This window comes from Electrona antarctica (genome assembly GCF_951216825.1).
Source record: "Electrona antarctica genome assembly, chromosome: 4".
NCBI classification, from domain to species: Eukaryota; Metazoa; Chordata; class Actinopteri; order Myctophiformes; family Myctophidae; genus Electrona; species Electrona antarctica.
In genome coordinates, this window is record NC_136809.1 from 31,817,250 (window position 1) to 31,841,456 (window position 24,207).

The 24,207-nt window shown below is 42.7% G+C and overlaps 1 protein-coding gene across 1 annotated transcript; it reads left to right on the forward strand.

Annotated features, from left to right (window-relative positions):
- Positions 1–1,714: 1,714 nt before the first annotated feature.
- On the forward strand, positions 1,715–15,740 carry gcgrb (glucagon receptor b; the record flags this gene model as incomplete). Its single annotated transcript, XM_079498363.1, has 13 exons — positions 1,715–1,787; positions 2,816–2,912; positions 4,080–4,187; positions 7,805–7,893; positions 8,312–8,418; positions 8,894–9,059; positions 10,835–10,994; positions 11,209–11,269; positions 11,453–11,522; positions 12,490–12,578; positions 13,082–13,226; positions 14,750–14,791; positions 15,303–15,740. The coding sequence occupies exons 1-13, from the start codon at positions 1,734–1,736 to the stop codon at positions 15,738–15,740; spliced, it is 1,626 nt and encodes a 541-aa protein (XP_079354489.1). The 5' UTR covers positions 1,715–1,733.
- Between the last annotated feature and the right edge of the window lie 8,467 nt (positions 15,741–24,207).

A 24,207-nucleotide genomic window follows, 5' to 3' on the forward strand; every position in this document is an offset into this window, starting at 1 on the left:
TGTGAATGATGGCATTGTTGTGTGTAACATTTTAGTCTACAGACTGTGTTTATCGTCTCAACAGTATAGTTCACTTCAACCTTTTAGATGTGTTTAAGTAGTAAACATACAGGAGTGCTCTCCCTCTATTTCTCTGTGTGTCTATCTGACTCTGTATCTTACTGTGTAATATGATCATTTAGTTTTACCCTCCTCTTTATCTCTTTATGTATCTCTCTTATGCAGCAGCACAATTTATGTCATGCCGAAAATAGCAACTCTACAAGCTCGGCAGAGTATAAATCTGGTTTAATTAACAGTTTTATGGAGAAAAAAAACGATGTTGCTAAACAAGTGGTTCTCAAACTTTTTCATGTCAAGGCCCTGTATTTGGCCGTCAACCCCAATCTCAAAATATTTAGTTCCAGGGACCCCCAGAAGCAAAGATTTGATTTAAAATATGTTTGCTTTAAAATGTATATATTCAAAGATTTGGACAAATGTTCAAGATTTTTTTTAAATTGCAGATCTACAAGCTTATAGTGTGTGAGCTTGTATATCTGCTAATCTTGAATAGCCAAGCAATGTACTATTATGTATAGCTAGAATCTAAAATGCTCTGTCTTGGCCTGTTGCTCTGTGGATAAGGATGTGTTTGGACATTATCATAATACTAAGAGATTTGTTTTGCTTGGCTCTGTAGGGGAACTTGAAGACAGTCATTGTAACAGCAGATTAGATGTTTGCACTTTGCAATGAAGAGGCTTGTAATGGAGGTGATAATGTGGTCTGCTGCTTTCTGGCTCTTATCTCTGGCACATACAGTATTAAGATGCGCTCACACACACACGCACGCACGCACGCACGCACGCACGCACGCACGCACGCACGCACGCACGCACGCACGCACGCACGCATGCAGCTGCCCCTCAGCAGAAGCAGAGATTGGAACAGAATGGAATTTGAAACGTTTTAGCCAAAAATGTTTCCATGGTCAAGGTGTTTTTTGCAGAAACGTTTCAGATTTCGCTCCGTTCTCCGACTTCACAGCTGGAGACGATCGATCCACCGGAGCCTCAGGAAATGCAGCTAGCCTTGAAAACACGCACGCACGCACGCACGCACGCACGCACGCACGCACGCACGCACGCACGCACGCACGCACGGTGTTGTGGAATGTAATCTACAGTGTGTCACTATGGGAAATCACCTCTCTGCTCTCACTGTCGTGTTGTCACACAGTGTCTCCACCCCCCCCCCACCACCACCATCCAATCCCTTCATTCACCTGGATGGTCTTATACCAGAGCTCAGAGCACATACATTATTACACCCTCTCACTGTACATACTTTGTGTCAGTACTAGATATTGGCAGCTACACTCATAGGCCCATAGCCCTTAGTACGGATCCATACATGAATGGATTTGTGTGTGCGTGCCTGTGAGAGAGAGACAGACAGACGGACGGACAGACGGACGGACGGACGGACGGACGGACGGACGGACGGACGGACGGACAGACCACTAAATACACCACAGATCAAAACCTATTAACGTGCCACCCACCTCCAACAACCCCCCCCCCCCCCCCCTCTCTCTCTCTCTCTCTCTGTCCACTGATGTGTGTGTTTCCTTGTGGATCTTGTAGGCCTCACGCCCACACAGGGCCCACACCCCCGCATGAGTTGAGTCCTCCTCTGACTGTGCCCCTCCCCCCTACCCGCCCCACCCCCATCCTCCCAGAAGCAGTGGGATGTCCCAGGTGTGTGTCCTCTTGTCTCTGCTCACCACCTGCAGCTACACACAGGTAATTCTTTTTAACGTATGTCATTCATTCATTCATTCATTCATTCATTCATTTGTTTTCTCTGTCTCTCACACTCACTGCCTCATAAGGGCAATAAATGGTGTCTGTCTATGGCAGGGGTTCTCAACGTTTTTGGCTGGGGACCCCCGGAAATGCTTTGGCAATGTCTCGGGACCCCCGCCCCGCCCCCTCCTGACCCCCAATATGAATTGACTGCTACAATAACCTTAAACCATTTTGGGCGGGAACCCCTTTTGGTGTTTTAAGCATTGTTATAATTTAGCTATTGAAAAATAGCAGATCTACAAGCTCATAGCGCGCCACCGAGTGGCGCGCTACGAGCTTGTAGGTCTGCTATTTTTGAAAAATCGTGAATTAAAAAAAATATATATATATATTTTTTTATTTCTTTTTTTTTTGGAAAATAATTTGGGGACCCCCTAAAATAATTTGGCGACCCCCCGAGGGGTCGCGACCCACGGGTTGAGAACCCCTGGTCTATGGTGTGTGATTCATGCTCAGTGGTCTATGGCTTATGGTTGTCATTAACTTCCCTACAGCACATGCATACTAATGGCCATATCTCTCAGCACACCTCTCTTGGTTCAAGGGAAGATCACCCAATGGCACAATCCTATCCATGTGTCTTTGATCCAACTTTTAACCGCCTAACCCCTTTGCCACATGTTCTATATTATTTTTGAAAATAGCCTATTCTATTCTATTCTATTCTATTCTATTCTATTCTACTTCATTGTACTGATCATGGCCATGTTGCAATGATAAGATGTAATGCTGCTGGTGATGCTAATGGCAGTTAAGATGAAAGTGATTACAGAGCTGCTGATGATGATGAAGATGGTGGTGAAGGAGATATATAGGCTATACGGTAAAGAAAATAACCTCTGGCGATAAAGAGAATATTCATGATGATGTTCATTGGATCGGGCATGTTGCCATGCACTCACATATCAAAAGGAGTCTTAGTTAGCGATCATCACACTGAAGTCAGTATAATCTCCCTCCAGGCATACGCCCCTAATACCCTGGAGCTTGTGAAGGAAAGATGGGGCAGCTACAAGAAGCAGTGCATGGACCACATCAACACCACAGCCCCCGCCACTGGTGAGACCCCCCCCCCCCCCCCCCCGCCCTCTGTGCCACTGTGAGCTCATCAGCATGTGACAGTCCAGCTTAGGGTTCCGTTTATTTCAGCTCAGTTTGGTTACTTTCAGGTAAGTTTGATTTAGATTAGTTTAGTTTTAATTCCCCCCCCCCCCCCCCCCCCCTACTTCTCAGTTTAGGTTTAATCTACCTTATTAGTTTACTGGTTGAGCATATTTATAAAGTGAAAATGAATACTGTACTGTACTGTACTGTACTGTACTGTACTGTACTGTACTGTACTGTACTGTACTGTACTGTACTGTACTGTACTGTACTGTACTGTACTGTACCGTGCCATGCCGTGCCGTGCTGCACTGCACTGCACTGTACTGTACTGTACTGTACTGTACTGTACTGTACTGTACTGTACTGTACTGTACAAGCCCTCCCCCCTGGTGTGTGTGTCTGTGTGTGTGTGTGTGTGTGTGTGTGTGTGTGACGTGTGTGTGTGTGTGTGTGTGTGTGTGTGCTGCACAATAGTGACTCTTGGTGGTCAACAAACGCTATTTCCGTGCTCGGACGGACAGACACAGGCAGGCAGGCAGGCAGGCAGGCAGGCAGGCAGGGACACACATAGCTGTCTATAGGAAACGGTCCTGCGCGGTCGCGATGATTTTTTATTGACCTCCAAAAACATGGATGTTTTGTATGATCACCTCAATCTGAGCTCAAGTCCAATACAAAAAGTTTTTTGGATCCGAGGATGGAAAATAACCGATGACGTCGCCATAGCGGGAGCGAAGTGTTGCCTGGTGACGATGACGCCAAGAGCCGGTAAAAATCTGTATTAAACACTATAAACCCTTATCTCGTCCGATCTCGCCCTAGGCGGTCTGTGATCATAAATTTGCCTCGCCCAATCTCGCCCTAGGCAGTGGTTAATTAGTACTTGTTAAATAAAAGTACTAATGCAGCTTATAGATCTTGCTATGTTTTGGATTTTTGGATGGGAGACATCGAAACTTTCTGGGTTTTTACACAAAATCCATTATTCACAAGCATTATGGAAGCAAGTCGTTTTGCACCCGAAATACAATTACACATGTGGAAAACAAGTGACTCATATATAGCAACAGAGGGAAGTCTGGATCACAGAGTGTACTGGCCTTCATTCTTTTCCTGCAGGGTTGGTGTGTAACCGAACCTTTGACCAGTATGTCTGCTGGCCTGATGGACTCCCAGGAACCACCGTCAATGTCTCCTGCCCATGGTTCCTGCCCTGGTACCACAAAGGTCTGTGCATGAGGTCTGTGTGTGAGCGAGTGTTAATTCCCCCAGACACGTCCCGCATGCGAAGAGAAATGCAAACATAATGCTTCCCGTATATATGTTCCTGGATGGTGGTTATCTCATCCATCGTATATATGTTCCTGGATGGTGGTTATCTCAACATAAGGCTTCCCGTATATATGTTCCTGGATGGTGGTTATCTCATAATAACATAATGCTTCCCGTATATATGTTCCTGGATGGTGGTTATCTCATAATAACATAATGCTTCCCGTATATATGTTCCTGGATGGTGGTTATCTCATAATAACATAATGCTTCCCGTATATATGTTCCTGGATGGTGGTTATCTCATCCAGTGTATATATGTTCCTGGATGGTGGTTATCTCATCCAGTGTATATATGTTCCTGGATGGTGGTTATCTCATCCAGTGTATATATGTTCCTGGATGGTGGTTATCTCATCCAGTGTTCCTGGATGGTGGTTATCTCATCCAGTGTATATATGTTCCTGGATGGTGGTTATCTCATCCAGTGTATATATGTTCCTGGATGGTGGTTATCTCATCTGGATGGTGGTTATCTCATCCAGTGTATATATGTTCCTGGATGGTGGTTATCTCATCTGGATGGTGGTTATCTCATCCAGTGTATATATGTTCCTGGATGGTGGTTATCTCATCTGGATGGTGGTTATCTCATCCAGTGTATATATGTTCCTGGATGGTGGTTATCTCATCTGGATGGTGGTTATCTCATCCAGTGTATATATGTTCCTGGATGGTGGTTATCTCATCCAGTGTTCCTGGATGGTGGTTATCTCATCCAGTGTATATATGTTCCTGGATGGTGGTTATCTCATCCAGTGTTCCTGGATGGTGGTTATCTCATCCAGTGTTCCTGGATGGTGGTTATCTCATCCAGTATATATGTTCCTGGATGGTGGTTATCTCATCCAGTATATATGTTCCTGGATGGTGGTTATCTCATCCAGTATATATGTTCCTGGATGGTGGTTATCTCATCCAGTATATATGTTCCTGGATGGTGGTTATCTCATCCAGTATATATGTTCCTGGATGGTGGTTATCTCATCCAGTATATATGTTCCTGGATGGTGGTTATCTCATCCAGTATATATGTTCCTGGATGGTGGTTATCTCATCCGTATATATGTTCCTGGATGGTGGTTATCTCATCCAGTATATATGTTCCTGGATGGTGGTTATCTCATCCAGTATATATGTTCCTGGATGGTGGTTATCTCATCCAGTATATATGTTCCTGGATGGTGGTTATCTCATCCGTATATATGTTCCTGGATGGTGGTTATCTCATCCAGTATATATGTTCCTGGATGGTGGTTATCTCATCCAGTATATATGTTCCTGGATGGTGGTTATCTCATCCAGTATATATGTTCCTGGATGGTGGTTATCTCATCCAGTATATATGTTCCTGGATGGTGGTTATCTCATCCATGTATATATGTTCCTGGATGGTGGTTATCTCATCCATGTATATATGTTCCTGGATGGTGGTTATCTCATCCATCGTATATATGTTCCTGGATGGTGGTTATCTCATCCATCGTATATATGTTCCTGGATGGTGGTTATCTCATCCATCGTATATATGTTCCTGGATGGTGGTTATCTCATCCATCGTATATATGTTCCTGGATGGTGGTTATCTCATCCATCGTATATATGTTCCTGGATGGTGGTTATCTCATCCATCGTATATATGTTCCTGGATGGTGGTTATCTCATCCATCGTATATATGTTCCTGGATGGTGGTTATCTCATCCATCGTATATATGTTCCTGGATGGTGGTTATCTCATCCAGTGTTCCTGGATGGTGGTTATCTCATCCAGTGGATGGTGGTTATCTCATCCCGTATATATGTTCCTGGATGGTGGTTATCTCATCCAGTGGATGGTGGTTATCTCATCCCGTATATATGTTCCTGGATGGTGGTTATCTCATCCAGTATATATGTTCCTGGATGGTGGTTATCTCATCCAGTATATATGTTCCTGGATGGTGGTTATCTCATCCAGTATATATGTTCCTGGATGGTGGTTATCTCATCCCGTATATATGTTCCTGGATGGTGGTTATCTCATCCAGTGGATGGTGGTTATCTCATCCAGTGCATAAGTCAGACAGCTCTGCGTTTTCTCCATGCTTGCAAGATTTGTCTTGTGGGCAGGGTTCGATTATTTTTGGTCCATACTTTTATTAAAGCGTTCTGGTATATGAACAAATACCCAATAGTCCAAGCAGTATTCAAGGGAAAGGCCATGTCTTACATAAATTACACCAAAGACAAGCAATCATACTTATTTATACAGTACACCCTCAACATCAACAGATACATTGACCCATGCAAAAATACGTATGTAAACCAACAGAACAAACACTGACAGATACAAACAAAAAGAACAGAAAAAGTATCTACAAGATTGATACTGCAACATGATTCACTGCTAAAGACGTCTTTAACATCTTTTTCTTGAACGCCCAGAGCGCCCTAAAAGGTATTTTAATGTCTTTTGGGGTTTTGAGATTGCTCTTCACCACTGGACAGCTCTTCGCTGTGGTCCGTCAGTATACAAGTTCCCCTCCGTTCACTGCCATGTTAACTGAAATCTTAAAACACTTTTATCTCGGATTCTTTCTTCAGATTCAGTCCCTGATCCACACAGCGATGTTCACAACTCTAACTAAAGCGACGGTGGTCGCGGCCACAAAATGCATGCCTCGGGTCACTGTTGAGTGACTTATAAAAAGATTGCTGCTAAAATAGCCTAGACGATTTTACTTCCGGGGTTGTGGATTTTGTCTCCTTCAAAATAAAATCTCCTTCAAATTGTGGCGTTGGGGGCTATTTGGTTAAATATTCTTGGCATAGAATGAGGTCTACTTGACTTCAGGAGGTAAGGAAAAAACGTGTTTTATTACATTTGGAAGAATGTGCTTGGTGAATGCACTGCAGAATAGCATATTGAATGCACCACAGAATAGCATATTGAATGCACCACAGAATAGCATATTGAATGCACCACAGAATAGCATATGCACCACAGAGTAGCATATTGAATGCACCACAGAATAGCATATTGAATGCACCACAGAGTAGCATATTGAATGCACCACAGAGTAGCATATTGAATGCACCGCAGAGTAGCATATTGAATGCACCGCAGAGTAGCATATTGAATGCACCACAGAATAGCATATTGAATGCACCACAGAGTAGCATATTGAATGCACCACAGAGTAGCATATTGAATGCACATATTGAGTAGCATATTGAATGCACCACAGAATAGCATTCTGCATTATATCAATAATGTTGCATACACAACATTATTGATATAATGCCATTGATATAATGCCACAGATATTTAACTTTTCTCAATTATGTTCCAACAAAAAGTTATTCATCAATGTATTTACAAGGACGGTGTGTGTGTGTGTGTGTGTGTGTGTGTGTGTGTGTGTGTGTGCGTGCGTGCGTGCGTGCGTGCGTGCGTGCGTGCGTGCGTGCGTGCGTGCGTGCGTGCGTGCGTGCGTGCGTGCGCGTGTGCGCGCGTGTGTGTGTGTTCCAGTCCAGCAGGGTCTTGTGTACAGAGTATGTGGTATGGATGGCCACTGGACACAGAAGAACACCAGTGAATGTGACGATGACCCTGGCCAGGTGAGGCGTGTGTGTACAGTTTGTGTCTGGATGGGGTCTACTACATCCAGCATAAGTTCTCTGTATAGTGCTATAGAACTATATACAGAGAAAACAACCATATGTTTTGCCAGTCATGGCAAAGTATTGAAGAGTCAATTAAATATGCATTTCTATTGTAAACTATTAACTTATAAAACCAACTTTTACGCATAATGGTTTGAGATTATAAATGTTGGTTCGCTGAAATATTTGTTGGTTTGTATTACATTGTTTTGCTATCATATCAGTAGGATTGCATTGGTGTATTGACTTGCATTGGCTCATTTCATTTCCCATTTGGCTTCCCATATGTTTCTGTTGTGAAATATAAAATGTATAAAAATACATTAGTAATTCTTCACATGACTAAATGTATTGTGTGTCTCTGCCTCCATAGCTGCAGTATGGCCGCATCCTCAGCCAGTTACGGGCCATGTATACAGTGGGATACTCACTCTCCCTGGGAGCACTCATATTAGCCCTGGGGATCCTTATCAAATTCAGGTAACATGGGAAGAAAGAAAGAAAGAAAGAAAGAAAGAAAGAAAGAAAGAAAGAAAGAAAGAAAGAAAGAAAGAAAGAAAGAAAGAAAGAAAGAGAAAAAATACAATGACCATAACGTCAAAAGCTTCGGCCTCTATACTAAAGTCACGTATAGGTATTATTAACATTGGTCTGCGTTTGCCATATACATTCAAGCGTGATACAATGTGATTTAGAATAAAAGAGAAGCAGGCATTCAAGGGATGAAGAGGCAGGAAGGGAGAGAGATAAAAGGCTTCCATGCCTGCAGTATACAAGAAAGAAAGAAAGAAAACAGTAAAAGAATAACAAATAGAATTCTCACCGCTTACAGGCAGCATGGGTCACTATGAGGTGTGTCGTTTGTACACATCAAATAGCATTCCATAGATGCATCACATGGTAACAAATTCATGGAAACATACTCTCCTGTCTTCTCCAATCATTCCTTGTGCAGAAAGCTGCACTGTATGAGGAACAACATCCACATGAACCTTTTTGCCTCCTTCATTCTGAGAGCTGTGTCCATCTTGGTCAAAGATGCTCTGCTTGACACGTTGGCCTTCACAATGGACCCCAGGGACAATGCAGACCACCACCAAGAGAAATGGGCCAACATACGAGTGAGTACCCAGAGCATCCAGTATGTACACACACATAAAGGCTCCAAGGCCTTTATTTGACGTTCATTAAGTCCAATTGTTTAGAGCCAAACATTATTTTGCAACTACGTTTCCTATCACCACTTTACGCAAATCCAGCTCAATTGGAGTTACGAGGTCCGTCATTGAAGAACATCTGGCAATGGTTCTCCAAGCTCACATGAAATAATGGCCTGATGCTTCATGACACTGCTTATAGGCCTACATAATAAGCATAACTTTAAATATTAACTTCTGCACAGAGACATAGTTGCAGTTTCGAGAGCGAGATCAATTCTATATGAATACATTTCTTGTCACATTGCTCTCCTCGGAAAGTAATACATAGATTTTAGAAATAGATTGTTTTCATGTTTTCAGAACTTAATAAAGGTGCATATACTTTTAACAGACTACAGGGGAAAACCCTGCCTTGCCTAAAGTTTGTTTGTTACTGCAAACGCAACAATCAGCTTTTGTTGCGTTCGTTCATGTGCTAAAAGAGTGACTTTGAGAGCTGTTAATCCGTTACAATGGAAGTCAATGGACCCTATTTTTTATTTCTTAAATTGCTAATAACAACACAACGGAGCGAAATAACTCATGGAATGGAATAGTTTGCCCATAATAAGGTAAGAAAACAACCCAAACTTCTCAAAAAGTGGTCTTACCCTTTAAAGATGGAGTGCCATGATGTTTTACCCTAAATCATGATCATAAGGTATTATTATATAAGGCGGAAGATTTTTTTCAAAAAGGTTTAGGCTATAGTATTTGTTAAAATGTCGACACCCCCACCAGTTCATTAAGTATGCTTGGTTTGCCTGGTGGGTGGTGATGGGTGGTGATCCACCTGAACTGAAGCCACACCCACAGCTGTTGTTGTATGTCGATAAAGGGAGAGGGGTTAGGGGAGGGGATGATAGTGTGATGTCACTATATCACTGGCACGTTTAACTGTCAACGTTTCAGCCTCGAGGAAGTAACCATTTCACATAACAACCACACGTGTCTAATGAAGTACTGTCACCTCATAAACACATGAAAAACTGGAGAAAATACAAAAATCACGGCACTCCATCTTTAATTCAATTTGACATACAATGTATAACTATCCAAAAATGTCAGGCACACGTGGAAAGGACTCAGGGTGCAGACACAAAAAGTCACTGAAAACGGGTTTTAATTCACAAACTTCAAAAACAGGGGCAGGCAAAAGAAATCAAAAACAGCAGAATGCAAAAGGTCGAAATCCAAGGGCAGTCAGCGAGGGCAGAAGTACCGGCAAAGGCTTGAATAGTGCTTGGGTGCTTGGAAGGTCAATGTGGCAAGGATTGCAGAGAGACTGGGACTTTATACTGTGGGCATGATTGCAGCGGATATAATGCAGGTGGTTCAGACACACCCACACTCCCACTCAGACTGACAAAAATATGATATTGTAAAAATAAAAAAGAAGAAAAATATGGGGGAGCAAGGAGACAGAGGGGCCCTTATTAACCCCCTAATTCCAGACCTGCATTTTAGTCTTAGATCTGAGCCTTTGACATTGTTCATGATGTATTAAATTAAATTCAAATGTTTGCTGGCCTATCTGTGGCCATGTTCAAAATATAAAATGACACAGATGCTTTCTCGATTTTAATCTATGCACCCACTTGCTAACATCATACCAAAGACATAAGTGCCTTCTTCTGCTGATGATAAACAGTTGTCTGTTTATCTCTGGTAGTTCATTGTTGTGTGTGATGTGTCAGGCTGTGGCTTGGTGCCGTGCGGCCATGGTGTTGATGCAGTACAGTGTCATGGCCAACAACTATTGGCTGCTGGTGGAGGGCATCTATCTCCATAGTCTGCTGGTCATCACCGTCTTCACTGAGAGGAACTACTTCTACATCTATCTGGCCATTGGCTGGGGTGAGTATGCTTTTACAAACATACGCACGCACGCACGCACGCACGCACGCACGCACGCACGCATGCACGCACAAACGCACCCCCCCCACACACACACACACACACACACACACACACACACACACACACACACACACACACACACACACACACACACACACACACACACACACACGTGATTTGGCCCATACAGACGTGTGTTTGTCTTTCCTAGGAGCGCCCCTCATATTCGTCTTGCCTTGGGTTACAGTGAAATATCTGTATGAGAACGTAGAGTAAGTGATTCTCATTTCCTTATCATATTCACATAAGGAGCATAAGGGACCATGTTGCATGACAGCACCAGTGAATGTCAAACAAAAGTGTGTGTGTGTGTGTGTGTGTGTGTGTGTGTGTGTGTGTGTGTGTGTGTGTGTGTGTGTGTGTGTGTGTGTGTGTGTGTGTGTGTGTGTGTGTAGATGCTGGGAGAGGAATATTAACATGGGATATTGGTGGATCATCCGCTCTCCCATACTGTTTGCTTATCTGGTAAGTGTCTCTACCTTACATATGTCTCTGTCTGTCTGTCTGTCTCTGTCTCTGTCTCTGTCTCTGTCTCTGTCTCTGTCTCTGTCTCTGTCTCTGTCTCTGTCTCTGTCTCTGTCTCTCTCTCTGTCTCTCTCTCTCTCTCTCTCTCTCTCTCTCTCTCTCTCTCTCTCTCTCTCTCTCTCTCTCTCTCTCTCTCTCTCTCTCTCTCTCTCTCTCATATACATCTGTCTGTCTCTCTGGTGCAACTAGCACACCTGTTACACCATTAGAAACTAGACATTTATGCAGTCTCATGCTCTCGCACGCCCACAGCCTGCACACACACACACACACACACACACACACACACACACACACACACACACACACACACACACACACACACACACACACACACACACACACACACACACACACACACTCAGCCATGTGCAGTGGATCGTGAGGCTGTTATTCAGACTCCAGAATTCTGTTTATTGTAAATCATGCATGGATTTACCGTCTCTATATATCAAAGTAGGTACATAATCCCTTAGCTTATGTTGTGTAGACTCAACAACACTCAGTCACGTCTTCACCCCCAAATAAGCATCTGTATTACACCCCCACGTTCAAGTACAATTGGTGCCAAATTTAGGCAGCAAATTCTTTCTCTGCTGGGATGACTGATGTTCTCTGTCATCTCTGAACCGTTTCTGTACTGGATCACTAGCTGTGTGTGTGCGTGTGCGTGTACACACACACACACACACACACACACACACACACACACACACACACACACACACACACACACACACACACACACACACACACACACACACACACACACACACACACACACACACACTTTTGTCATCAAAATCTTAAATTCCATACGATGTATCTATAGTTAACTTTTTTCTCTCTCTGACCTTTAATCTTGCACTGTCAAATGATGTTTCATATCCATTTTATCCCCCTATAGATTAACTTCATCATCTTCGTCCGAATTATCAAGATACTAATGTCTAAACTCAAAGCTCATCAAATGAGATACACAGACTACAAGTTCAGGTGAGGAAAAACATGAGAGCTTTGCAGTTTAGTAGAAGAAAGGGAAAGTAAACATTTGTTCCACCTCCAATGCACTCATGGTTGCTGGGGTCCTTGTCCTCCCCACCACTCTGACACTCATGGTTGCTGAGGTCCTTGTCCTCCCCACCACTCTGACACTCATGGTTGCTGAGGTCCTTGTCCTCCCCACCACTCTGACACTCATGGTTGCTGAGGTCCTTGTCCTCCCACCACTCTGACACTCATGGTTGCTGAGGTCCTTGTCCTCCCCACTACTCTGACACTCATGGTTGCTGAGGTCCTTGTCCTCCCCGCCACTCTGACAAAGGCTGCAGACTAAACAACCTTCAAATGTTACAGTATATATGTTTCGCTTAGTTCAATACTTATATTGCAAAAGTACAGACCCACTCCTTTTGTCACATTATATTATGTTACGCTAATACAAAAACCAACAATGCAATAATGAATATTCCCCTCATTCCCTGTGTGTCTGTGTCCAGATTAGCAAAGTCCACTCTCACCCTCATCCCCCTGCTGGGGATCCATGCCGTCCTGTTCAGCTTCGTCATTGACGAGTCTGTCCCCAAAGGTTCCATGCTGCGTCTCATCCGCCTCTTCTGTGACCTGCTCTTCAACTCCTTCCAGGTCAGGGGTCGACACTTCTCCACCAACCACATCACCACACTCTTAATTACTTTAGGTTCCAAATGCATTTAACTCCTCATCAGTCTTGCTGTAATTTAACTCTGAGAGTGCACAAATGTAACCAAATAGACTATGTCCATTTGGTTACACTTGTGTCAGAGTTACAAATAGATAAATGAACACTGTGGATTTTACAGTGCACCTTTGAAATGTTGACCATTACAACCATATTGTGTTGGCTCAATATATAAGCAGAGGTTTTCAATACATGTATACATGTGGCTGCTGTGCAGATCGGGTGTACATGTTATGGTATTATTAGAGTGCCGTGTGGCAGACAGAGCATATGTAAACATCCATGTTTATAAGTGAAACTAATGCATGACAATTAAGGCTGTCACGATTCGTATCGAAATCGAATCGAAATTGACGTTCGATACAGTGTATCGAAATCACCAGCCGACTTGTGATATTTCATTGCATGCGCGGCCGTCCGTTTATTCACCCCGGAACGTTTCTCACAGGACGAGTTTCAGCCTGTCAGTGTCGGACATATATGCCGGGGCACAACCCAGCTTGTTTCTCAATGCGTTGCTATCATCAGAGCAGACAACAACACACCCAAATTCACCCAAAGGAAGAAGCCGTTTATATCGCTGTTTATATAGTATGGTTGTGTACAATTGCGCAGTGAAAGGTTCCATATGGGGCTGCCTGGAGTCTGGACTGGCGCAGGCCTCCACGCTATGGCTGCTTCGACATGTATCGCATCGAGGACCGCAGCGCGAAGCTGTGTTCAGTGCGAGACATTAGGCAGCCAGCGTGGAGGCTAACGCCAGTCCAGCCCATGGAACCTCTCCCTGAAGCTTAATGTGAAACATGACTGTGAACCATGGCTAGTATAGTTACCAGCTAGCGCCCCTCAAAAACAACTAGAGGCAAAAACAAAAGCTAGTGGCTAGCGCCCAGCCGCCCCTCAAAAACAATGTTTTATTGCTTAATCTTTTGTAGTCACTATTCATTGATGAAAAAATGTTTCTCACTGTTATATTGAATATTGATATGCGATTAAAATGTGATTCATTGAGATGAATTAATTATAAGGCCTCTAATTAGATTAACATGTCCCAGCCCTATTATTTACTTTTTATTTTATTTAGTTACTTAGAGTAGAGCTTAACAATAATGTCATCTATCTCATCATCTTAAAGAAACATCTCAAAATGATGTGAGGACATAAAACCCAAAGTTTATATTGTTGATGCTATTCTCATTTGTTATTAGTCAAATAAAAGTGACTTAATGCAGAGAAACAAGTGTTTTTCTTTAAAAATTTAAATATTAGCCTAAATTAATGATCATACAGCACTCTGTGCTGAAAATAGGAGGTTTTTAAAAATATCCATTGAATCGTATCGAAAATCGTATCGAATCGAATCGTGACCTTAACATCGAAAGTTGAATTGAATCGTGGGTTAGGCGAATCGTGACAGCGCTAATGACAATAATTGCTCTCTCTTCAGGGCCTGCTGGTGGCTATCTTGTATTGCTTTGTCAACAAAGAGGTGAGTCACAGTGAGCATTCACCCATACTGGTAACAATTGTAGCAGAGCAAATATTCTCAAGCAATTCATGCTGTGAAATGTAGTGCAGCTGGCACATGTGTAAAATCCTACATTTTAGTTTAAAGGCTTTATTATGTACAGTAAAGGTCCTTGCAGACTGCTGCCGTTTGTTTTGGAAAAACACAGCAAAAAAAAAAAAGAAGAAAAATCTGAAATACGCAGCATTCTGCATGGACAGTTCCTCCCCTTCTTGTTTAGAGAATACTGGTAAGGTCATAATCAACTGCTACCAACTCTCTATGCTTAAAGTCATACTGTGTAACTTATTCAATTAAACAAAGGTTATATTGGTATAATCTTTCACTGGTATATTTAATAACCATTCCACATAAGTGTTTCTGGCACACGACGACCCCCAATTTGAAAATCTGTGTCTTATCTAATTGTCTTTCCCCATCTCCCTTGTGCCAAATCTCTCAATCCTCTGGCTCCCATCCTCGTCAACCCCAGGTGCAGTCAGAGATGCTCAAAAAGTGGAGGAGGTGGAAGCTGGGCAAGGACATAGACGAGGAATACCGCCACACCCACAGTCACACCCATAGTCACACGCCACACGCCAAGACGGACAGCATCGTCTCCGCCAACCTGCCCGACTTCCAGGATGACAGTGACCCCAGCGTCGGTGACTCCCACGGGGCACTTGGCGCCGAGGCCAACCCGGGCTGTGTTGCCTCCGCGCATCCCGAGGAGAACCGCCGCCTCGTGGTGTCCTACAGCAACGGGACGGGGAAAGGCAGGTGTGGAAAGGGCAGGCTCACCTGGCCCTGCCTGTCCCTGCCACAGCGAGGCCCTGACCCTAACACCAGTACCAACACAGAGAACATCTCCCTGGAGGACAGAGGACGGTGCTCTGTGCAGGCCCTGGCACCAGATGAATCTATTGTGTGAGTAGGGGGGGGGGGGGGTCTTGCTTGACATTTGTCCTGCTCTGCCGAGGCAGGTAAGCCCAGGAGGTCAGTGAAGGATGAGGTATGAGCCTGAACTGGTCCAAGTTTTCTGTTCTGACACCGAAAGCTCTGCAAATTCCTATTTATTAGTTTTGGAATGTAATGTTGGGTATGTGTAATGTAATGTAATGTGTGTGTGTGTGTGTGTGTGTGTGTGTGTGTGTGTGTGTGTGTGTGTGTGTGTGTGTGTGTGTGTGTGTGTGTGTGTGTGTGTGTGTGTGTGTGTGTGTGTGTGTGTGTGTGTGTGTGTGTGTGTGTGTGTGTGTGTGTGCACGCGCGCGTGCGTGCGTGTGTGTGTGTGTGTGTGTGTGCGTGTGTGTGCGTGTGTATTTTTATGAATGAGTGTGTTAGTATATTGAGGAGACTGCTGTTTGGATGCTGGACCTTTCAGTCTGTATAGCTAGCTACAGTATCAGCGTTGTAAGCCATGCTTGTGTTTTATTTGTGTACTCAGACAATGTACAAAACATATTGTGTCAAATTGCCTTTTTTTCCATGAACAAACAAATTGAACATTAAGAAAAACAAAAGCAGTATACGTGGCAAGCCATAAAGTCCCCCTTTCATGACACATTATTAGAGCTTAGTCAGCATATACATGTTGTAACGTTCCATCTGCAGGAAAAAAACGGGACAGGACACCGTGGAGATCATTGACCCCTGACATAGAATGTTCTGGAATTTTGAAGCATTCCAAAAGATGCATCTAGAACTATGGGGGGACTTAAAGAGAGAGGCTCAGATGGAGTCTCAGACATTATTCAGGTTTTAACATTACAAGGACATGCTGACCAAGGACATCTGTACCAACACATCCTTCTAGTGCAGTGGTTCTCAAAGTGGGGTCCATATATGGTCATAAAAGGGACATAGGCAGACAGACGGGCACAGAGATAGCCATATATAGGCACAAAAGGGACACAGTCAGACAAGACAGGTACAATGGGTACTGGGAACAATGCTGGGTACAAGGGGTATTGTATAACCAGTTGGGGCATGCATTCTAGTAGGCCTACCTTGACATGAAAACGTTTGAGAACCACTGCTCTAGTGTTTCTCTCTTTATCTCATTTGTATACTGCAGGCATGGAAGCCTTTTATCTCTCTCCCTTCCTGCCTCTTCATCCCTTGAATGCCTGCTTCTCTTTTATTCTAAATCACATTGTATCACGCTTGAATGTATATGGCAAACGCAGACCAATGTTAATAATACCTATACGTGACTTTAGTATAGAGGCCGAAGCTTTTGACGTTATGGTCATTGTATTTTTTCTTTCTTTCTTTCTTTCTTTCTTTCTCTTTCTCTTTCTCTTTCTCTTTCTCTTTCTCTTTCTCTCTTTCTTTCTTTGTGATAAAGAAAGTAATGTGATGAAGATGATAATGAAGCATTTTGGGGAAAACAATAAAGTCACACAAAATAAAGAAAAAATAAGGAGTCTGCTCAGGCTTTACTGAAAAAGACTGGAATATCAACACCAAATACAAAATATGTAATTTTCTCAAGTCCTACCTACAGTACAGTGCTGAGTGAAGAGTGTCATTCACAATCTCGCAATGTAAAGCCGTGATGTGTTAGAAATGATGTAAATGTTCTCATTGGGTAAGGACAAACCACCTTGTGTTTTTTGTTTTCAAACTACTCATTGTCAGTTAAACTGACAATGAAAAAACTGAAAAAAGTGTTGCATAGATTTCTGTTTAGTAATTTTGATTTCAGTAAAATTTTCATCTGAATGTTTTTAAAAAGCATGCGTAAAATGACTAAAGTGCTCTACAAGTTAATGATCAGAACAAAATGACCGAACTGAATTGATTACAAATGAGAAAAAAGTAATGGGGTATAGAGAACTTAATTTCTTGACTCACATCTGCCCCAAACATGCCAATGCTCACTGATGCTTTCTCCTCTTCAGTTTTCTATTGCTCTGTCTCAATAAAGAATACAACACAAGCGCTGTCATTAAATATGACACATTCCACGTAGATAAGAATCATTTTCATGCCTGTATGTGTGTGCTATGGCAAATCACTTTTTGAGTCATGATAGAGGACATAACAGTTTTTCTATAGAGTGCAGGCAAAGAATGATGATGCTGTAAATATTGAAATACAAACTATTGTAAAGATGTGAGGGTGCTGTAACTGAGTCAATGTGTTCTTGTTTGTAGTCCAGGTGGTCCAAACGATTAAAAATGAATGGTGCATTAACCTGAGTTGAAAGTTTTTCTTTAACCAGACATTCAACACAACTCTGTAGGTGCAAAAACAGGAAACCCTAGTAGAAAACAATCCTATAGGATTCTGATAGAAATATCCTATTAGAATTTGGAACAAATCCAATTGGATTGTTCTTACAGTATACACACACACAGCCTAGGGCATGATATCCTATTGTTTCTGTCAAAGGGTGGGGCTGTCCCAAGTGCCAAAGCCAGCAATGTCATTCTAATTAGTTGCTTATTGTCCGGTCATTCCCACATTCAAATTAAACTGAGTGGTGTCAGATTATGTGTAATAAAGTTTAAATGTATCTCTCAGAACACAACCCATTTTAATTCCCTTGGAATGACTTTGAACATTGAACAACCTTTTCAGAATAGGTGTCACTTCTCTGAAATATACATGTTGATTGCAAAGTCAATCAATAAACTCATATGTTTCCTTTGGGATATAAACATGAAGCAATAATGAGGATACCAGCCATAGCATATAACAGGATCAACAATGAATAATAATTAACTTACACACATATGGTTTGTGTGTGTGTGTGTGTGTGTGTGTGTGTGTGTGTGTGTGTGTGTGTGTGTGTGTGTGTGTGTGTGTGTGTGTGTGTGTGTGTGTGTGTGTGTGTGTGTGTGTGTGTGTGTGTGTGTGTGTGTTTTTATAATGAGCATATACCAGCCATAGCTATTATAACAGTATCAACAGATGAATAATAATTAGCTTACACAGTATACATACGTGTGTGTGTGCGTGTGCGTGCGTGTGTGTGTGTGTGTGTGTGTGTGTGTGTGTGTGCGCGTGTGTGTGTGTGCGTGCGTATGTTTTTTAATTGACTGAATACTTTATTAACAGTTTGCAGAAAAAAGCACAAGAACGTTCAATACAAGGTCTGCTAAGAGGATTTGAAACTCAAGAAAGCCTATGGCTTGTTTCCATTGGGGTCCTTCCATACAGTTTGTCTGGGTGAGACTGTCCAAGCCCTTATTTTACCGTAGCTTCCTGTGTTAAAAGTGGACAGGAAGTTGTAAACACACGCCACATGAAGCCAGAAGGGCCTATTCTGGGAGCAGGGCACATAGCGGTGTTGTCAGGTCTATTGTAAGCACTTGAGTCCTGGAAGCCACAAAGAGTGGGTGAGGAGGAAACACTAACACAGGGAGGTGTTGGTATGAGTGTGTGTGTGTGTGTGTGTGTGTGTGTGTGTGTGTGTGTGTGCGTGCGTGCGTGCGTGCGTGCTTGCGTGCGTGCGTGCGTGCGTGCGTGCGTGCGTGCGTGCGTGCGTGCGTGCGTGCGTGCGTGCGTGCGTGCGTGGGTGGTTGCATGCGTGGGACACAGGCACATGCACCTACTGTATCAAAAGTATGTGAGGTTTTATTGGATGTTCATGAGCCTGGAGTGTAGAAGCATGCACAAATCTGAATTTGATGGATGATAGAAACACTGACAGTCAACCCAGTCAAAAGACTGGGTGGCACCGTGGCAGCCAGTGCAGATGCCCTGATGACAGCACCCTTCTTTTGCTTTGCCATTATTCCTTGATTTACACACCATACAACACCCCACACTACATTGATCACACATCCACACTGACACTACTGATATTCCTGACTTACACATCCATCCCACACTCTTTTGTTTGTAAGCATTCTTTAATTAAGTTACTTATGTTAATAAATTATTATTCATACCCTGAAGAAGGCATCGTGTTTGCCGAAACGTCGGTTCAATAAAAGTTTCTTGCATCGTGACTACGAGCTGTGCGGCCTCTTTTCCTTTTTTCAAATAAATTATTGTTAAAAGTTTTACACTGCCTGCGTCCTCCTCCATTTGTCATGGCCCCACGGCCGGGTTGTGACATATGACAGATCATGCGTGGAGAGTGACATCTGTTGGTGGACAGGTAGGAGCAGCACAGACCCTGCAACCTAATACTCTGGCAGGGTGGAACTACACTGGGCTTTGTGAGGTTGGATGGAGCAGGACAGGACAGGGCAGGACTTCAGGATGGGGCTGGACAAGGCTGAACACTGCATTGGGCAAGAGAAGTTAGGACCTCAGGACTGGAGCACTGGACGGGACAGAACAATGATATCAGGTACTAAAGACTAAACACTAGCGATGCACCGAAAGGGAAATTCTTGGCCGAAACCGAATACCGAATATAGGAAACATTTGACCGAAAACCGAATAGCCGAATATGATTAATATTATTATATACTGTATATATTAATATAATGTTTTTTGTTTTCTTTTTCTTTTTTAAAACAGTTTTTGTACCATTGCTGTCATGGTCGTGCCTTTGTTGTAAAGATTATGGCAAAAGACTAGCCTGACACTGAATTTTCATTTTGTTTCACTTCATTATTCAGACTGAAAGCCGTCCCCACGGCAGCTGCAGCAGTTTCTGGAATGGGCGTTGTCAAAGCGGAAGTCTTCGGCGATTGGTTCATTGATTGATTGATTGAAATATTTATTAACAGTTTGCAGAATTACAGTACATTTCAAGCACAAACTCAATACAAAGGCTGTTAACTGTGAGTGGACGACCCAATTAAGTATTACACTTGTTTACAAGAGGGTCCACCATGTTCAATTCATCAAAACATTTAGAGACGTACAAATAGACACTTCTATATAGACAAAGAACAGAACAGGAATTCATCATAATGGAGGTAAAAAGGGAAAAGAAACATATACAGTGAGGGAAAAAGGGGGGGCGGTGGGGGGGGATTCAGATTTTTTTATACCAACCAATCCGAATAGTAGGAAAGCAGATGACATTGTTGTCAATCATGTGGCTATGGCTAACCCGGGGCCCGTTTCACGAAACTTGGATTAGAGATTAAACCGGGATTTAACAGATATCCTGTTTTAATATATCCTGGATCAGCGATTAACCGGTATAGATGTTTGTCTATGTCCTGTGTATGTAAGACTGAGAATGCTCTGAGCAAAATGATTTTCATTGTATTTATACTTGTATTTATACATATGACAAATAAACCTGAACCTGAACCTGAACCTGAACCTGAACCTTTCATGAAAACTGGTTAATCTTGCCAGATTAAGTTTGCCAGTTAAAGTAAGAGTAGTGGTAAAATGTAGACTATATTTTTGGGGTAGTTAATCATTCAGTTTATCCACTATTGAGAGTATTTTCTCTCTTTAATTACAGCAGCAGTATTTCTTTTAGAAGCTTAAATCCTTGTATCAGTAAGTCTGGAATAGATTAGTAAAGATACTGAAATATACAGAAGGGGGCAGTAATGCATCTATTAAGGATGCCAACTGCCATAATACCCCAGGAAGAAGAAGGATCTGTAAATCTGTGTTCCACCGAATGGGTCTAGAGAGGCTCTGCATTCAGCCAGGCTTTATGATCCTGGCTCGATAAATCCACCCATTCTAAGGTCACATTCCCACCTAATACTTCGGTAGACTCGATGCGAATGGGAGGAGAATTGGGACTTCTTGCATATTTAATTTGTTGCGGTTTGCCTTCACAGTCACACTGTCATCCGCAGCTATTGGAAACGCAGCAGGGGCCGGACCTTTATCAATGTGTTCCATTCATAGCCTACACAGTGAAATCTATGGTGATCAAAATTTCAAATTATACTCATAACGTGCATGTTTCGTGGGGGGGGTGGGTCCAGTCCCCCCCCCCCCCCCCCCCCCCCCCCCCCCCCTCTCTCTCTCTATATGCACGCAGCCACGCACTGTTCTTTTGGGCATGGAAGGAACAGCGCTGAGCGCACTGATATATAACAGACAGCAGCGCAAAATGTTTACAAGTTTATCGAGATGAAAGTCCCTACTCCCCAGTCCCCACACAGTGACAGCACTCCATGTTTACGGCACGCACAGACAGACAGACAGAATATTCTGTAGTGTAGGCTATAATACATTGCAGTGTTTTTATGTGTTTCCTTAAGCAATTGATTAATGTACTCGTCCTAATTTCGATCAGGGCTTCAGTCTCCTCATTCGACCACGTCTATCCACGGTAACGGGACATCTTTGCGCTGCGTAAAATATGCCTTCTCCGTCTCCAACTGTGTTCAGCTCCTCACCCGCCACATTGTTTGCTTCATTTCCTTTATTTACTGCGGATTGCATTCACACCTGCACCGAATCGTAATCAAGTGCGATTGGAAGCGAAGCGAAACCCCGTTTTTGTTCGGAGTAGAATGCGGTTCTTTGATATGCATTAGGATTCCAAATGAGCCTTCACACCTGCCAAACGAAGTGCACTTTCTGACAATGCGCAGCAGGATTCGTTTTAATCGCAGCAAAGCTTTCTGGTGTGAATGTCACCTAAGCCTCGCTTGGCTTTAGTGGAATGGAATAAACCAGGCTGTACAGACCAGGATTTAACAAGCCTGGTTTTGGCTTTAATCCTGGATTAGTTAATCCAAATTTCGTGAAACAGGCCCCCGGTTGCTAATCCAAACAAACACAGTCAACGAGCACTACTACTGTACCAATATACTGTAGCATGTAAACAAAAGCGGTAAAATATGTCGGATGATGATATTTATAAAACCTGTCGTTTCTGTAAAGAAACTATTTATCATAGGTACGATTTAATAGCCAGATTGATACCGTTGCGATACGGTTGAGTCACTGCAGTGGGGGCAGCCATGTTTGTTGTTTGATGCTGTCGAGTGACGGGGCTGATGGCCAATCAGCTGCTGCGATCAGATTTTCGATTGAGACGGACGCCGCCGTAGGCAGAGTCACCAGACCTGAATCGCCAGGACATATTTTTTTAATGGTAGCGATTCAGGGCTGGAGCCAGGCTAGCAAAACTTAATTGAAATAATAATCACCATTATGGGTCCATAAAACATTTATTCAGCACTTTTGAATGCATTTATTGTATACATTAATTCCAGACTGACTGCTGAAACATTGTAACAATATCTCTGATATTGGGAAATATTTTCAAGCCGCAGAAGACTGTGACATGTGACGCGGCGCGCCGTGCTTGTAGCCGCATTTTGATCACGTCATCACAACAAAACATGTTACGTAGGTAACCCTGTGTTTTGACTATTCAGTGATATTTTTAGCCATTTCCGGCAGAATATGTTCTGTGGCGAATATTTGGTGCATCACTACTACACACACGCACATTTCACACGCACTTTTCACACTCACTCACTCACTCGCTCACTCGCTCACTCACTCGCACACTCACTCGCACACTCACTCGCACATGCTCACACTCGCACACTCTCTCACATGGCTTAACATTTGTCTTAGTCTTCTCGGTTTTTACAGCTGCAGATGTTTGAATGAGTTGCTGCTTGGCTTGAGAAGGGAATGTTAACAAGGCAGAAAGGAAGGTCATTTGTCAATGATGCGATAATGAAATGCATTAAACACTGACTGAGTTTGTCACTGTGTCGTATTTTAGTTCTTTACATAGAGATATATCTGTCCCCTGATATAACCTAATACATTTGTTCCATTGATCCAGGCTGGAAAAATCTATAGATTTATTAACGTAATGCAGACTGCATTTATAGGGATGTGCATCATGTTTGTTTGCTATGTTCTCTATTCATGTTACATACTTTATGTGTCCGTCAGAATAATACAATAAAGGTATACCATGAACCATTCATCTCTGCACTTTATTTACTTGCCTTTTTTCCCTTTTCTTTTTTTTGGGGCAGTAGTATGGCACATATTGTATACTGTCCTGACCAGTCTTCATCAATAATAGAAAAAGATAAGTGGACTGTTTTAGAATCTGCAATCTGTGCAGAAAAGCTATTTTAGATCAAAAGAGGGTGCTTTAATCGAAAACATGACATTTCTTGTCATATCCATGGAATTCCATTACAGCGTTATTACATGGAGACAAATTCCAGTTATGTGTGAGGCAAAGGGGAAGTCACAATGATTGATTGAAAAGTGACATAAAGGCAAACAGCATACTTTGTTCCTATTTATTGATATTACAATGAAGGTTTTAAAGAAAGAAATTCACAACATTCTTTTACATAAAAGAAGAAAGAAAACGGAAGACCTACTACAAACATCACAAAAGAAAGCCTACCCCCGCCCCCCCTTTTTTCCTTTTCTCTCTCTGTGTCTTTATATCTTTTAATTATTTGTATTTTAATGGACATTACTGTTATAGGTATACAGATAAATGAATTAAATTAATTTAG